This window comes from Camponotus floridanus, unplaced genomic scaffold (assembly GCF_003227725.1).
Source record: "Camponotus floridanus strain SB8 unplaced genomic scaffold, Cflo_v7.5 scaffold33, whole genome shotgun sequence".
Taxonomy (NCBI): domain Eukaryota; kingdom Metazoa; phylum Arthropoda; class Insecta; order Hymenoptera; family Formicidae; genus Camponotus; species Camponotus floridanus.
The window spans coordinates 167,962-186,419 of record NW_020229470.1 but is presented as its reverse complement, the minus strand read 5'-3'; the positions used below and the strand labels follow the sequence as shown (position 1 = coordinate 186,419).

The 18,458-nt window shown below is 40.4% G+C and overlaps 1 protein-coding gene across 10 annotated transcripts in view; it reads left to right on the top strand.

The window, feature by feature from the left end:
• Positions 1–18,458, top strand: part of LOC105257937 (protein turtle) — a 211,172-nt gene extending 192,714 nt beyond the window's left edge. For 7 of the 10 annotated variants that reach the window (XM_025410625.1, XM_011268892.3, XM_011268888.3 and 4 more), the window contains 5 exons: positions 935–1,015; positions 3,994–4,179; positions 4,393–4,620; positions 5,041–5,134; positions 13,582–18,458. In XM_025410625.1, the coding sequence (XP_025266410.1) occupies positions 935–1,015; positions 3,994–4,179; positions 4,393–4,620; positions 5,041–5,134; positions 13,582–14,776 (1,784 nt within the window). In that variant the 3' untranslated portion in view covers positions 14,777–18,458. The remainder of the gene's footprint in view (positions 1–934; positions 1,016–3,993; positions 4,180–4,392; positions 4,621–5,040; positions 5,135–13,581) is intronic. The other 3 variants (XM_011268896.3, XM_011268895.3, XM_025410626.1) reach the window with 2 other exon arrangements.

The following is an 18,458-nucleotide window of genomic DNA, read 5'->3' as shown; positions in this document are numbered from 1 at the left end:
GAGTACGGATGCGGAATGAGGCAAGGTGAGCGGAGAAAACCGAGAAAAAGAGACGAAGAAGGAACGGAGAGACTTCCGCGGCGACTTATCGTATCGGAAAACCCATCGAGCCGTTCATTCTGCTTCCGCTTTTATTTCCTTCCCTCGAATCCACCGGTTCATTGCCTTCCATTTGTACACACCGTACCTCGAGCATCCCTGATACCGGCGTCTAGGGATTTCTATCTGGTTACCTTTCAAGCGTTTCTTTCGCCTATCTCGCTTTCTTTCTCGCGTTATACCTTTTTCTTGCTGTAGCGCTTCTTCGCTTCTTACGCTTCCATCCACGCACAAGCCCGCATCATCATCGGTTTCGCTCCTCAGTCTTGCGTCGACAAAGGACTAGCTTGCTGAACGTATCACGGTTAACTAAATTTTCTCTTCCTATATTTCTACTATTTCCAACAACAAAAGATTCGTGTTTTATAGTGAAATATTTTTTTCGAATCAAGTTTTTTTTAACGATATTGTTTAAAAACCGGTGAATATCTTATCACAATATTTTTATTTAATTCTAGAACTAAAATTTTACTCAAATCCAAAATTAATAGAATATAGTGTTGAATAAGAAGCTCATTTTATGAAAATTCGATAATATATTTTAACATATTCATGAAATTAAAAAATTAAATTAAATATGCTATAAATTCGAGAAATTTAGACTATAATTAGAACTAATTGACATTGATAAAATTGATCTTATCATGATTAATAAAATATGTAACAATAAATTGACCTAGATTCCATTTAAAATTTTCGTAATAAAAACTACAACTTTTTACTATCTTAAGATAACCTTTCGATACATGGAAAATACCTAATTTGATTTTTCTAGTTGATTTAATTTTGTTTCTTATTGATTTTCGTTTAATTTTTAAGTTTTTTTTCATTTCAGATATCCTTGATTATAATACACTCGTATTACCGACTGATTCCACGGGAAATCCCATGCTTCCGATAATCATTCGCCCAAAAGGTACATATTTTCATCTTTTCATAAAATAAATGTTAAAGGAAAAAAATGTTCGTAGGCAGATAAAAATGATCTCTTAACATTGATTCTTACATTGATAATAATGTTACGAAACAATTATCATATTTTTTGATCGAGATACTCGAGAATGTTCATCGTTACTTTCACCGCCCACGTTCGATAATTTATTTATACTCGGCATGCGAATGATATGCAATTGCCTTTTTCGCACATTTAATTAAAAATCCTCCGCGCTGCAAAGAGATGGCGAGAGTTTAAAAATCCACCTTAAAAAAGTAGAAGCTCTTTCGTTACGCGCGAGAAGATTAACCGTCATTATCTGCTATGGTGGACGTGAAAATAAGTGTCAAACGGTCTGAAAGGGCAATAAGAAAAAAACGGATATACTCGCGCGCACCCACGCTCGCGTACAGTTTGAGTGTACAACGATGCGAGAAAGATACAGAGGAAAATAAAAATGAAATCCTCTTAGCTGCACCACACCGAGAGAGCTACGACGAGAGGAGGAAATTCCAGGAGGGAGAGCAGGAAATAACATCATACATTTTGCACGTAGCAGACGGTTCCAAACAATCTACTCCGCTTTAGAGTTGAATAAACCCAAGAAAGTTCTAGTTGTACTTCTCTCGTGCGTCGAGTTTCAATCATATTTGAATTGTTGAGAAAAGTGGAGTATAGTGACATAAATCAGAAAGAAAAAAAAAATAAAATTCTCTTGTACAATAGCATTTATTTATATTTTATTTGTATATATATAATAATACCTCTCTCGACTGATTTAAAGCTTTATATATTATAATTTGAACTTTTTACAATAGAATTTTAACATCGCTTTATATTTAATATTACACAACATTGTGTGTATTGAAATTTTTAACGAAATTTTTATAAATAAAATCCCTGAAAATGTGCACACGCATTCCTCCGCAAAAATAGCGCGGATGTTATTTTTCCACAAAAATAATAAAATATAAAAAGCTCGTTATAGCTCGATCGAAGCAAAAGAGAAAGCGCTCGTAATGGGCAGTTTATAGAAGAATGGGGGGAGAGAGAATAAAAAATTGTATTTTATAAAACAAATATTCGAAACAATACAAGAGCCGCTAATTTTGCAATCTCGCGACTAAACCAACGAGCCGCCTACATTTTCTGGCTATCTCCAATTTTCTCATATTGTCTATGTGGTTACATGGCGAAAAACCGTTACGAAAAAAATCGATTTAACTTTCTAAACGCTCTGCGACAGTGCCTTTACTTCGCAATACCTACACAATAACGATGGATTTTTCGACGAGAACAACTTTGTCTCGACTTCGTCACTTTCGTCACATACATCAATGCGTTCGCAAATCGATTCACTATACTATGTCCCACGAGAATTTCGAGCGTTTCCCTTTGATCTCGAAAGCATGGTTCAATCTTGCCAGCTTCATGGTATGTTGATCAATTTGAATGACGCTAAGAATTGCTTCGTTCAAATTGCCGATGTAGAATACGCGGACACACGGACTTTGATAAACCCGCCGGTGTTTTAAACGTACGTAAAACCGTTCTCGATACGCGGCTATTCCATCTGATTGTAACCAAGGAAATTTACCGGTCCGTGTGGTTTGCGTAATCAACAAAGCAAACAATCGTGAAACAGTTTTTACGCTTTCCGACCGCGATTCGCAACAACAACGAGGCAATCTCCGTCAATTTTGTAAATTCCACCGAGATATTTTCCAGAACTGAGGCCATTAAATCGATAAGGGGAAACGAGAGAATAGAGTAGGATATTTGCTTTGTCGAAATAAATCCATGATTGGATGAGTCAGAACATCACGGTCCATTAGAGAAAAAATAAAAAAAACAGCGAGAGTTAATTAAAATATTCGCACTTCTTCATGCGAATTAATCTTCATGCGCCATGCCAATTATCTCCTTGCTCTATTTCCACATATTTTTTTACGAATAAGTTGTTTTAAAATGTATAATGCGAAATCGTACTACCTAGAAGAAATAGTGCCGCTCGTAGACATTAATAAGGTTAACGCGCGTACGCCGGAAGCAATTAGGTCGTAACATTATATGAGTAAGAAGTGATGAAAGAAGCTGACCTCATGTCTGGCTAATCCAATTAAGAAGTTGCACCAGTCGTTTCATTCCGGTCTACTGGCTTTGCATTCACTGACATCAAATATGTATATAATATTAGTTTATTAAATTTATTTTTTTGTTTTATGTATATTATATTATACAAACACATTTTATTATAAATATAATTATAGCTTATCCATTTCAAGAAATCTCGAAGCAAGCTTATCGATTTTAATTCATCGAGATCCATCGTATTATATAAATATTTAATATTAAATATTTAATATTAAATATTTTAAATATTATATATTAAATATTTTCTATTAAAAGAGAATGGAAAATATTTAATATAATTATTGCCTGAGAGAGTGAACATAGTTGTGATTCATCGTATTTGCAAGTATCAGCCAATACAAGAAAAATTTTTTTAAGCGATGTATCGCAACTGACCCAGATGCGAGATGATGAAAAAAGTCAGACGTACAACTCGATAGTGCGAATACCGATGGATTTGATAGATGCGAAAATGTCGCTGCGGTCGAAACGGCGTTAACGTTTCCATCAAAAAAGCTTTTCGCTGGCGTTGCAATCCGGTGCGTCATTGAAATTATTTCGGAGTTACGACAGCAACATTTATCTACCCGACATCAAAGAGATTTTTCCTCCGCATCGTCTTTTTTATTTCGCGTTCACGACAGAAATTAAATTTTTTTTAATCTTTACCCGATTTATTATTAAAAAATTATATGCCAATCGCGTGATGTAATATAAAATGGATATTAAAAACTGGATGTAAAAACACATGGTTATATTACAAGTAAAAAAGGAAAATTAGATTAACATATACTATATATTATGTTGTTTCCGATCGATAACGCCAGGACCAAAGCCAGGTACTCCCCGGAACCTTACGGTGACGGAAATCAGCAACGGTTTCCTGATAACCTGGCAACCTCCTATGGAACGTAGCCATCTTATCCAATATTACACTATCAAGTACAAGACGGACGGACCTTGGAAAACGCTCAACAAGGGCCAAATACGACCCGAGGAGACCAGTTATTTAGGTAAAATATTACTGTCCATTTATCTACCTCCTCCTCTTTTTCTCTCATTGATCGCAGAGCAATTATTTTGCATAAGTTTTCTTACTAGCATCGGACGGACGTCAACATCACGAATACGAGTAATTCCGAACATTCATAAACCAACATTTTAATTGTCGATTTTCGAGAATACGGCTTTCATGTAATTTTCCCATTTAACGTGAACGTCCACAGTGAAGAACCTGGTCGGTGGTAGGACCTACTATTTCCAAGTGTTCGCCAATTCGGCTACAAATTTCGGCGTGAGCGAACAGGTGAAGTTTCCCGTGCCGGCTCGCGTCAAGCACAAAGCGATCACCGCGGGCGTCGTAGGCGGTATCCTCTTCTTCCTCGTCGCTATCATCCTCAGCATATGCGCGGTCAAGATATGCAATAAACGGAAGAGACGAAAACAGGAGAAAGGTATGAACGCCCCGTGGCGTTTTCGTCGTATCGACACCAATTTTGCCAGCAATTCGCCTGCACCTGTGCTCCTGATTGTGTCGTCTCTCCACTATCGCACGAAAGATAACGCAAGATCTAACAAAATTAATTAAATTAACGATAGAAATATCATTGAAGCAGTTCTACCTGAGTAACTCGCATACTGCATGTTCAAACACATAAATTATTTTGTGCGAATCATACATTATTTCTTGATTTTTGATCTGCTCTGGGCCCGCTTATTTTCTGGGTCTTAAAAATGCTCGCATTATAATTGCGAACGTATCGTTTGCGCCCAAAATTGATCAAAGAGACGGCTACGATCCGGCAACGCAGGCGCCGGGCATGCACCTGTGAAACTGAACAATTCATATTTAACATAATTATGTAACATTGTAGAACTGCTTTCAGCGTATAATATGGTGGCCTGCCGGGTCACCGATGCCAGGAACGGCGCAGGGCAGGGGCCCCAGGGAACAGTGCCTTTGAAAAAGTGAGTGTCTATCATCCGAAACACCATTATCCTCCTAGATTCCACAGAATCTTGACTCACGATTCTTTGGAGCTCTAAGTGCTCCGATCGAACGACAAGTAGACCGAGGAGATCGCAGCTGCACTAAAAATTTGCCTCAATAATCGCATAGGATTTGCAAAAATATGCAAGATTAAAAAAAATTATTATTTAAGCATTTTTTTTAGCTATAACATTTTTTTAACAAATTAATTTTCGTTATAACAAAGTCATTCACGTAAAACTTTATATATAATCAGACATATAATGTATATATGTGACATATAATTTTCCGAGAAGCATTCGATGAGTAATGCTTTTGACAAAATAGTGTCATAGTGTCACCTTATTAAAGCATCGACGGTCTTCGTCGACGAGGAGATATAGCAGATCATTCAAGGGGTTAAAGATCTCGTAGCAAAATGTGTGTATTATACAAAGTGCAGGTGCGATTTCAAAGAAACATATATCACTTAGGTTTAGACAGAGCTAGCGTTTAAGACCACTCCACCCCCTCTTACGAGCAATAGGCGACCGAAGCACAGCAAGCATTTATGAAACCTCTCACGAGTAAAATCTCTTCTAGCCAACAGATACTCGAACATTTACGCGATATATACATTTATATATTTATAATTGTGTCTCGGATATATCGAAATTTACATTTACATTACTTCGTATCGTCTCTTATGTCGACAACTACAATTTTAACGGTAACTTTTCCTTCAAAATCGTCAATTCGATTATTTCTAAAATTGATGATAATTATTCGATGGTTTGACAAATCAATTGGAAGTAACGACGATGCGTGTCGTATATCAGTGACACATTTACAAAGATGTATGATCGTGAAACTTATGGAGAGACAGACGTACGGAGAGAAATCCATTCTCTCTCCTGCCGTCAACTCGATCCGCTTTGACAAAGGACAAGTACTATCGTCTGAAATAGGAGGATTAAGGAAACGAGAAACGACAGACCTCTTTTGATCTACTTGCGCCATACATATATAACACTATAAGCTTCTAGATGTATATCTCGTAGCAAATTAAACCGGCAGACTAAACCGCAGCAGCAGAGGTATTTTGGACGAGGTTGGAAGAGAAATGATCTTTCGATAAGTAATTTACGCACACTCCCACGCGTAACGCCCACGCGTGCGCGTGCGTGCATGCGTGCACGTTTCCGTTAGGCATGAACGAAAGAATCGAGCTCGTTCCGTGCGATTCGGATCGAGTCAGATCTCGCGTTGTGGTCTTCAATCAGATGACGCGCGACGATTCGTTTGCGCGCGTGACACTCAATTCGTTTTCCGCATCGAAATTCGTTTTTCGAACGATGCGTTTTTTGAGCGCGTTGCACGATACGCAATGTAACGAGGGAAAAAAACATAGCGCATATGCACGAAACGGTAACTATTTCCCACAATTACGAATAAAATGCGAATCGAACAGCGGTTTCTATTCCAGATTCATTCTCAATTAACAAAAATTAAAAAGATACCTGTAATGTGTGAAAAATATATTTGATTAAATTTTTATATAAAAAGTAGGAGAGATATCTCGGATTTTTTAACGCAATCGAAAAACCATGATTTGATTCTACGTGAAATACGAGCGACTCGATTCGAATCGCTCGATCTGTTATATCATATTTACACATCAAGAAAGTTTATGAAATGCAAGGTACGCGGGTGCGTTACAACGTACTTTTTTTCCGACATATGAAATGAAGAAAAGAAAAACGAGCCACACGCTCGTTTTTGCGATTTCACGCCCAAACGGACTGCACGTGTAGTAGCGGATAAACTGCTCACTTGTGACTCATTATGATTTTCATCGCGGCATCCAAAAGTCCACAATACGACTGCAGTGATGCCTCTTCTGGATCGTAAGACCTTTAATTTTTCGGGACTTTTGGTATCGTTATTTACCTCTTTACTTACACGCGTCTTTTTGCCTTTTTGGCTGATCCTGAATCCGCGTCAACTTTTTAGAAACGATTCATTCGACCCAATCATTTTCATCGCCATCGTTTTATCAAATCGCACCGTTCAGTTTTCTCTCGAGTAGTACTGTAACTGTTGTATGTGTGTGTACCGAATTACACTACTTCCTATGTGTACCTATATCGTGGCGCTTATCGTGAGGGTGCTAGGCAAAAATTCCATCGGCTAATCCACACACGATCCTTTTTTCGATCCGTAAATCATCCTTACACGCACAGGCAACGTATCTTACATTCATACTTTAGAAAAATGAAGAAAATCGCGAGCTTCGCATCTACTCGAGTTCTATGAAAGCTGCGTCTGATCGTATTTAATATCTAATTCAGATTTTCTCGTAGGTTCGAAGCTGATTGCGAAGCCATTCCAAAATGAACCGCACATATGTAATTATAAGCCAAACAACACTAATTATATGCAACAATGGCGCTCTGTTCTTAACTACTGCCATACCATATCGTCTAATTTGCGATCGAGCATGCGCTTTTGTAATTAATACGTACGGATATTAATCGTTGTCTTCTTTTTCTTTTCTTTTTTTATTGCGATCAGCAATTATATACCTACTAACCTACATTATTTTATTATAAATATACATTTTAATGTGTGTCTATGGGAACATTATACAGTAATTTCTTAATATTGCCTTGCGTGTAACAGTTTTATCATCTCCAACAAACAATTTCCTTCGAAATGTCAAAATTTCACATCGCAATCATCATCCTCCGTCATCATCACCCTCATGATAAGCTGAAACATTGGTCGCATTTTTTTTTCTCGTTAAACGCGCGGGCGCGTTTCTCGAAACTTATCCCGAGAGAGAGATCGATATTGCACGTTTATACCTACACGTATATATCCAGAACGGGCTGGACGGTTCAGCCACTGCCAAGAATTTTTTTTTCTCTGCAAGGCCCGCATTCGTGGTCCGGACTGTGCGCCGAATAGAAAAGCAACGATTGCAATTTCCTAATGTTTCGACAGCGGGCACGAAACATTACGCTAACTACTTCGATATAATAAGGTTTAACTGCGAAAAATTTACAAAGAGACTTTGCTTAGAGTAAATTAGAGATTACGAGTAACGTAATTTTCTCTATGTGTCGGTTCTGCGTTGTTTTTTTTTGCAATTGATGATTGCACTCGCGTGCTTATCTCAGCGGAGCTTATTGACCAAGTCGAAATATCGACCACGAATACGGACTTGAAATAATTTCGGTGGTAAACACCGAGATCACGATCAGAGCAAGGATCAGAAGAGAGCCGACGCAAGTTAGAGAATAGCAGCAAGGGTCGGGAGACTTTGGAGAGGAAGGACGCGGGATGCCACTTCGCGAACGTTATCGATCAAAAGGCAGGAGAGAATGGAATTGAAAGGAAAAGGTACGACCCGGGATAGTGGAGTCAATCGTCGAGTCGATCGTCGCATCGTCAAAGGAGAAATTTTCCCCGCTACCTTTCTCTCTATTTCTCTTTGCTTTTTTTTCATTTTGTGTCTCCGACCCTAAAATAATTCTCGCGCGAAACGGTAACCGCGGAGACACTGACGGGACAATGTCGAGGCAGTCATTGCGACAAAAAGGAAAAAGAAAAAAGAAAAGCAAAGACGATAAGAAAAATCGTGGGCGTCTCTTGTCCTCCTCTCTCTCTGTGTTTTCTGTAGGTCGACAAATCTAAACGCGTGCGGCGAGTCAGTCTCGACGCTGACCCGTTGCAGCCCGTTGAATCCGCAACTACCACCACCACCACCACAACCTCTTCATCAATCACCACTTCCTACGCAAGTAACCACCCCCGCCACTGCCACCTCGGAGCCGGTCCACGAGCAGGCCCCCCCGAATCGTGATCGTGACCATCACGCACTCCACCTCGATAATCGAGATTACGAGAGCGTGTTTATCATAGAGAGGCGGAACAGTAAGCCTAACCTCCGCTAGCCACACAGAAAAAAACCAAGTACTATCACTACTACTACTATTACTACTACTACTACTACTACTACTGCTACTACTACTACTACTACCACTACCTATTACCGCTACTATTACCGCTACTACCGCTATTACTACCATCACTACTACGTACCCGAGACCACGGTTGCTCCCGAGAACCACGAAAATAAGCTCCCGCCGACGGTATACGTATATGTGTTTGTGTGTGTATAAACACGTTGTACCGAGCGGTCGATCGATCGAACGAATCTATCAGATCGATTTCACGAATCTCCATCAATCGTCTTCGATCCTCGGTCGATCGAGCGAGCGAACGCCAAACTTGCCGGTGGGACATGCCCGTTACTACTAGTACTACCGCTACTACTACCACTACTGCTACTACCTACTATGCGAGACTACAGCTCTGCAATGTTACCTGCTAGGACCTACTAATATACTACCTACTATCTACTACTACTACTACTTAGGATGATTGTCATGACTGTAGATGAGATCTGCAATACAGGCAAAACAGCTAGGAGTTCACACTAGTAACATCCAGTCAGTACCCTAATATCTTCGTTCGGCGGCTTTAGGGAGTACATAGATAAGAAATCGATGCGGTATTGTTTTTTTTTTCTTTTTCTTTTCGCGACACCTCGTTCTACGGATACTCTATTACCTGTATAAATCTACGTTGCTTCTTTCACGTTTCATTTCAGTAATGAACCGGCGGTAATTTTAACGCAGTTACATTTATCTCTCTTTTATTCCGTTACTGTACTTTATTTATTTCATCGCTCTCTTTTATCGCATACGTATATCTTTTCACTTTATTCCGAATTTATTGTCATACGCGCATAAATTATTACATTACTTATACTTTGACTCAATCTGTTCCTCTGTTTTATTCTTCGCATTATTGCTTCTCCGTGAATCGCATTTTATGATACCTTTGTGCAAATTTCTTTCCTTTGAAAAATTATGAAGCATTTAACTCATTATCTTTGCGTTAATGCTTAATTTACTCTTTCATTATTAAACGGTAATTACCAATTTGTGCCGAGTGCAATATGTGTTTAAGAGTCACATAATATCCATTCACGCGGTCATTCTAGAGACTAACTTTAATCTACGAACTTTAATTTACGAAAGATTGTAATTACTTTATATCTCAGTTTTTAAATGGAAAACGTTTATTTACATTTATTATTATTTCTCCACAAATGCTAACTTTTTCAGATAGGTCTGTTGAATAATTCAAAGAATTTATCATCGTTCCTTTTCACGCCCTCCAAGTTTCTAAACTTTTTATTCCATCTCACATGTATGCTTAACATCTTTTTATATATCGCTAATTGTATCATATTTTATCATATCACATATCAATCTTATCGATCTATTTTATCATATCAATCTTTATCATATTTATACTCACATTCTGCAATTTTCTACTGAAATTTCGTTTTATATATTTCTATTAATATTTAAATTCTCTCATTTATATTTTAGCTTTTATAATAAAATTTAATCTGATTGCAATATTTTTCAGAAAATGTTACAAATTTCTGAGTTTTTTCTACATAAAAATATGTTTATCCATTTACATTTACATATTAATTGTTACTGCCTTCTACATTATTATCATAAAAATGATACTAAAAGGTATACTATTCTGTTAATGCATCTCTTACTCATTTACTACAAACCATTAGTATATCGCTTGATTTTCACTCAACGCTTTCATCTATCACTTTATCATTTTCAATTAATTATTAATTGGCAGATTTTGCGGCGACTCGATGTGTTATAAATATTAATCAATTTCATCTCTCGAACTACAGTGCTTCTTTTGAAATAATTTCTCAAAATGAAAATATTTTTTTAGAATAACCATCGAGTTTCCTTATAACAACTTTTATTATTTTACTTATCGCGCAACATGAAAATTTCTCTTTCTTCAATATTTCTTCTTAGCATTCATTAAAATTCACTTCATAAATAAATAATAGAAAGTTACTGGTATATTTGCATAATTTCGTGTATATAACTATAAATTTATTCAACTATAAAAATTTTTAAAAATAATGTGTATTATATTTAAAATACTTATTATAAAAATTATCCAGTAGCTTACTATAAATTTCTAGACTATTTAATCCCGGTTTGATGCATGTTGTTTAATGATGTTTGCAATGTCTTTTTAACTAAAGACACAAGCTATATTTGACAACTGTTGAAAAATTTCAAGGTACACATTTCATGCCGGAGAGATACCGGGCTTACAATATAATGCTATATCTTCACATTACTAATCTTATTTCATCACATCACAATAATTAATCAATCTTACGTGCTACTTCACAGTATTATCTAGTACAATGCTCTCTCTCCCTCTCTTTCTCTACACAAATCGCATGTGACACAAGCATCACCTTTGCTCTGTCGAACACGAAAAACAGTATTCCGACAATATTGGTCATTGTAAAGGAAAATTTTTGTCAGAGGGATCGAACAAAAACTTCGATCCGTGCTACATCAAGTTTCTCAGCGGCGCGTAAAGCCGCAATGATTATTGCGGCCAATCGAGGCTCTAATTCAAGCTTCTTGTGTTATTTGATTGTTTCCAGTCTGTCGATTCTAGACGACCAATAAACAGACACGCTTACACGCGAACACTCAGCAATAAGCAGGGCGGAGATAGGTAAGCCGCGCTCGTTGCGGCCGCGCGAAAATTTGCATCCGTCATATATACATCTACCATTGTCGTATCTACCTGTTAATCGTTTCACGATACTTCCTTGCATTACCTATTCAGTCCAATTCAAAGTCGATATTTACAAAATTTCTTAAATCCTCCCTCCCATAAATCTAATCTCTCATTATTACTTGATTTTTCTCAACGGCACTTTTTCATTTATTTTGACATATCACATATTTCTCGTCTTTCTATTTTCTTCATAAGATCGAGTGCTTCCTCGAGAAACAAGAGTCGTACGACTCGAGAAAAGCTTAATCGTATTATTCGATCGATTTTTATAGCGCGTTGCGTTACTTTGTGCGAGGATTATTTCAAAATAAATGATACTCCACAAATCATATTAATGCGGCGATATAATCTTTTTATTACGAAGCACTCGACTGGCCATTCATATACTTGTACCATATCTTTCTACATATTTTATTGTGCCTTTATTATAAAATACTTTTTAAACGAAGAAAGAATATTGTGTATCGCTAAAAAATTTTTTTCTACTTCTGGTGTTGAATTCGATTAGTCGACTCGTGCCAATCGATGTGTGCCACGACGGTGAATGCGTGCCGCGTCTTCACCGACACCCATACGACACTATTTATCTATTTGCTCCCTAACACCACCGCCTAGAAGTAACGTTCGGTTATTTAGTGTTATATTTCTTATTATTATCGCCACGATATATTGTTTTTTGTGAATGTAATCGTTGTGTTACAACATATTCTCTCTCCCCCATCTTTCCTTGCTGCCGGACCCAAAGGAGGAGAAAAGGTGACGAGTTTCGGAGCACCAAAATTCACAATTGCTACATATATTCACTGATCAAAGTTTAAAGTACAGAAAATCGTGCAAAAAAAAAAAAGAAATTTATGATAACGAAACAAAATTTTGTTCGAGTAAAAAGAGAATATATATATACGTACATATACAAGAGAAAAGTATATAAGATTCGTTTTGTGCAAAAGTTAAAGAGAGAAAAAAAATCCACTCACTGCCAAAACCATCCACAACCCACGTCACGCCCGACCACTCGTGCACCGGAATGTGCATGCGCATGCCTTCCCTGCCTGCATCCGTTATTTGTTATTATACGTACAAGTATAATTAATTATATCGATAATTATCTTGCCACATATATTTAACTTGAACATTGGCATTTACGTTACATTTGTGTTCTAGTACTTTATTTAACTTTTGTTCGTTAACGTTGCGTGTTTTTTGCCGTTCATGTTGCACGTATTTGCTGTACCGAGCGGCCGATGGACCACGTCGGAGGAAGAATAATCTCAAAATCTCGTTCATCTCGATGAGATATTTAATTAAACAAGAATGCTCTTTTTTTCATGGAAGAGCGATGCTTTATAAATAAATCCACGTGTACGATGAAAACGAGTACTGAAATTTCCCAATGTCGCACTTGAATATAATGGATTACATTGAATTAAATGAGACAAAATTTCCATTTTCAAACATGCTGTTCACAATAATGCAATAAACAACATGCAATAATCACTACTGTGGACGTCTCTTTGTATAACGCATTTCCATTTAATGCACGCTTAACGTTGCGACAACAACTATACTCGTTGAGAGAAATTTCGGTACTTTATAAAACAAACGACGGATCCTACACGGGATCTTAAGCCAAGACTTCCTCCGACGATCTCGATTGGACCGTATCTTGCCGACCACCACCGCCGCGATCGCTCTAACGCTCCTTCTGTCCTACCCGTAGACCTAGAAAAAGCCGAGTACCAGGTTTAAGCCTCCTGAAGGAGATCCTGAGTCCGGATACCCCGGACTCGTGCCGCTGTCGTCCATTGGGCAAGATCTCGCGGGCGGCTGACGGCCGCTTCGTCGTTGCGGACTCGGTTCTCAGCTCGGCCAACAACAGCATCCTGGATGTCTCCAGCAGCGACGATGGCGGTTTCCTACCGAAGCAGCGGCTCAAGTCCTCGTGGCGACGCCCGCTGGTCGGCATCAGCCAACTCAGCCTGAGGTCCGATGGCAGCGGCGTGTCGATAGGTCCTTTGCCGTCAGCCTACCATCACGGCGCGATCAACTCCCTAGCGAGGATACCACCTGTCAACGTTTGCGCGATCGCGTCGCCCAGGTTTCTGGCCAGTTCGCCGAGCGGAGCCCAGGTGCCCTGGACCCCGCTGTATTTCAGCGATCTCAGCTCCGTCAAGCAACCATCCTCCGGCGAACGTTCCTTCCCGACGCCGCCCGGTTACCTACAGCTTCGTAGCGTGCACCAGCGATACAGCCAGGAGTTACCATCGCTCAAGGCGATCCACGCCGAGTCCAGGCGGTTCGTGCCCGTCCAGCCGTTGGCGACGTCGTCGCCGCCGCAACCGGCCGGACGACCAAGAGCGAGGCTGCCGCCGAGGCACGCCAGACATGCCCGATCGGCGCCGGAGCTCGCGGCTTCGCCCGACCTGGAGACCTCGCCCGAGAGCAGGTCGAGCAGCTCCGGTTTTGGCAGTAAAAACACCTCGCAGCAGAATCAGAGCTCGAGAAGCGGCAGCACGGTCGCCGAATGGCGACCGCCGCCCTACAGGCCGCCCCCGCCGCCCCTGGTGGGTCGCTGGCTCGAGCTTCAGGATCAGGCCAAGGTGGGTCATACGCACATACAAAACGCCGTGGACGCCGGCAGCGTCGACGGCCATTACGAGTTCGATCCGGTGTCGTGCACGCCGACGCCCACGTCGGCCTCGACGCCCACGCGGGAGGAGAGACCGCCGATGCATCAGATCCACGCCATTCACGTTCCCCACATCCATCAGGTGCACACGGTACATCATCAAGCGCCGAGGTACAGCAGGCAAAACATAGAGGCCAGAGTACAAGCGATGAAGGCGGAATTTCATCAGTTTCGGCAACGACAGGCGAGAAGAAAGCAGAGCGCGCACTTGGAAAGCGCGTGTTGAGGTAGTGAAAAAGTTGAAGCAGATTTTTCACGATTGATCGGTGGATTAGAGATTCCGCTGATCAAAACTGTGATCAATGAGCTAAAATGATTTGGATAGTAGCATTCGTGGCAAAGTTAATGTTACACGATAACTTGTCGTCGAGTTAATTCAAGTTACGATACGACAGATATAATGGTGACAGAGCAGTGGTCATTACGGAGGAAGAAACAATCTAAGACGTGAATGAGATGTGAGACAAGAGGGAATATGAGACTTGATGGTACTTTAAGAGCTTGATGAGACAGAAAGAGAGAGATAGATTAAAATCGAGATTGAACAGAGAAAGCTAGATTAAAATTGCGATTACAAAGAATTTCATACTGGCTTTTATCTACCACGACGACGATGTGATCATCACCGAAGACCAACCACCGCAGCACAACGAGGATCATCATCACACGTGATTCCGCATGAGAGGAGTTTAAGTCAATTCTAGTAGCTGGACATCCACCTACGAAAGAAGGCTGTTATAAGCATCAGCTTAGGATACATAAGTTTCGCACGAGACCACGAGACAGGAGCGACGTAGAAGAACGTCGTTATAAGACGATAATCCCTTCGGAGTCTCGCCCGTTTACCGATTAAGAGGACCGTCGAATATATTCTTCGGGGGAAATAATCTCGATATCATTTACCCAGCGGCGCTCCGCGACATCGATCGCGCTGGGACGATAATATAGAAACGAAGTGCGAAAAAAAAATAAAAATAAAAAAAAAAACGAAAACGTTCGCGAATCCGATTATTATTGGTCATATCCCGCGTACACCAACCGCGCCTACGTCCGGTTTAGAGGACCGTGATTTTTAACGTTACTATATAATAATGTAGAGGAACATACTGACAAGTTTACACAAGGATTATAAATAAAGGGAGGACATTTCTTTTTTTTTTTACTCAGTGGAACTGTCCTAGAGCTAGGAAGAGTGCGTAAAAGATGAAAACACTCCCGGCTGGCTCAAAGGGATGCTAATATGTAGCGAGATGTCGTCCGAGATCGCGATCGATCCGGCCGAAAGACGAAGAGACGAAAGAATGCGAGAAGGGAAAGGAAAGGAAAGGAAACGGGAAAGGATAGTTACATGCGTCGGCATGATACTCCAAAGAAACTGTACCACTGTACATGCTCCGTATACCTTTTAAACGAAATGTAAGGTTAAATTTAATCGTACACTGTAAGTAATAATTAAAAACGAAAGAGAAAAACAAAAAAGTAAGATAATCGAAGAATTACCACAAGTACACGAACACACGTACACACACAGACAGACAGACACACGAAATAAATAATTATATCGATGAGCAATGGACTCGAAACGTGATATTAGGCCGAAGCTTGCCTCGAGATTGCTTAAGGACTCACTCGTACTGCACTGCCTGTTTAGGGTTTCGCTAGCGACCCAACATATTATCGGCACAATAATTTTTCTTAAGCAACGTAAAACGAGAATAAGAATAACGTTCTATGAATCTAACGCGCGTTCGGCCGGTATAGCGCGAAAAATTGCACGCGCACGCTCGTCACGCGTGCCACGAACGCTGGGTGACACGCTGATCATCGCCCATCGGCAACTCCGGAGTCTACCGGTCGTCCTTTTCGATTAGATTAGCGATGCGAGCGCGTTCGATGAACGACGTCGCGATCGGACTCGAAAAAGAAAACAAAAAATATAATAAAGAAAAATCATATATACGAAAAAAGAAGAATCTTTCTCTCAACGAACTGCCAATAAAGGAGATCCGACCGTGCGTCCGATCCATCTCGTGCGAAGCGTTGACGTTGAATATAAATAAGTAAAATTAAAATATTTAAGCGGAGAAGAGCGACCGATAGAGACACGCGACCATCGTCAGCCGGAAGGGGCGTGCGCGTGCACACACACGCGCCGATCACGCCGGAGTACGTGTGTGTGTATTAGAGAGAAAGAGAGAGAGAGAGAGAGCGAGAGAGAGAGAGAGAGAGAGAGAGAGGGAGGGAGGGAGAAAAGGGAGTTATATAGAACACACGCGACAAACGTACACACTCACTCACCCACACACATGACAGCAGCATATAAATATATACGCGTCAGACACACACCCACACATGCATATACACGTACACATATACATATACACATACACGGAATACGAGAGAGGCGTTCTTCGAGACCCACCTAATTCTCACCAAACGCATCGGATCATCTCGAGTCTCGTGAGATCGGGGGCCGGCGATCGCCGATCGAGGGGGTTTTCGGGGCGAATCTACGGGCTAATCAATGTCGAGCTGCGCGACCTAACGCGAGAACGTGTCCCACGTGTTTGCGGACACGTCCACGATAAGGAGGGACCGGCGGCGCACTCGCGTTTCCCTTTCCCTTTTTTTCTAAACTCTCTACATAAGGGCGACCGTGAAAAGCTCCCCGCGTGGAATCGCGATCGGCCCGGCCCGCGACCCCAGGCGTTTTACTTTCTTTATAGTACAAACACTTATTTATATACGTACGCATATTATACATATTTATTATAAATATTAGCAAGGGCCCTACACTCTCACGATTCAACTATACTTCGACGAACCGTAATGGCGAGGAGAGGAAAAAGGAAGAGGAAGATGACGAGGAAAGAAAGAGTGGCGCGAATGCCACGTCGAGACGCTCTGTACAATTTCGTTAAAATATGCATATATGCATGCGTGCGTGCGTGAGTGCGTGCGTGGGAGAGATGACGAATGTTGCAGAATGAGGCTGAGTGAACGGAGTGCGAGCGACAGTGGGTTAGAACGCGAGCAAATGCGGTTGTTGAGACAAGACAAAGAAGCATAATGTAATACACACACGGTCATGCAGAGATGTAACAAAAGGATAAAAAAAAAAGAATACGATAAAAAGTTACGGAATAACGGAGGTGACGCGAAAGAGTACCAATATTCTAAAGTAATTCTAATGGTTGAATTAATAATTTGATAATTAATTGATATTGTAAATCGCGTAAACGATGTAGCGTGTAGCGTATTAATCAACGAGAGCGACGAACACGGCGAGTATTTATTAATTATTATATCCGCGCGGGAATATTAGCGGGGGAGGTGGTACACTAAAGAATCTCACATCATCGCGCTTTAATCGCGAAAGATCGTCGAAACTACGTTATTAGCGATAAACGTATCGGGTGAGATGCATGTAATGCTAAAAGATGTAAGGGAAGAAATAAATTTTTCTCAAATCGCAAACGTCCGCGCGCATCGCGGACCCTGAGGAAACGCTTTCGGTAAAGTGGTGATAAAATAAAACGCTTTGTAATCGTACACGAAAGATACACCCTCTCCCCCTTCAACGAATGAATGGATGCGACAAAAAGGAAGAATCGTGTATGCGAGAGAAGATCCAACCGGTATATAGATGTATAAGTAACGTGTAGATATATCATAGTTGGATACAACGATCTCGAAAGATCACGCTCTGTATGGACGATCGCGATAAATGTGCGAGTGAATGAGAGGCGTAAGCGAAAATGAGAGTGAGCGAGAAAGGAAGAGAGAAAAAATAAATGACGAGAAGAGTGTAAGAAAACGACAGATCTTAGGGAGAGAAACTTGGACGATCCTCCGCGTTATCTTCGAGCCTATCACGTAGCGCGAAAAAAAAAATGGCTCGAACGACA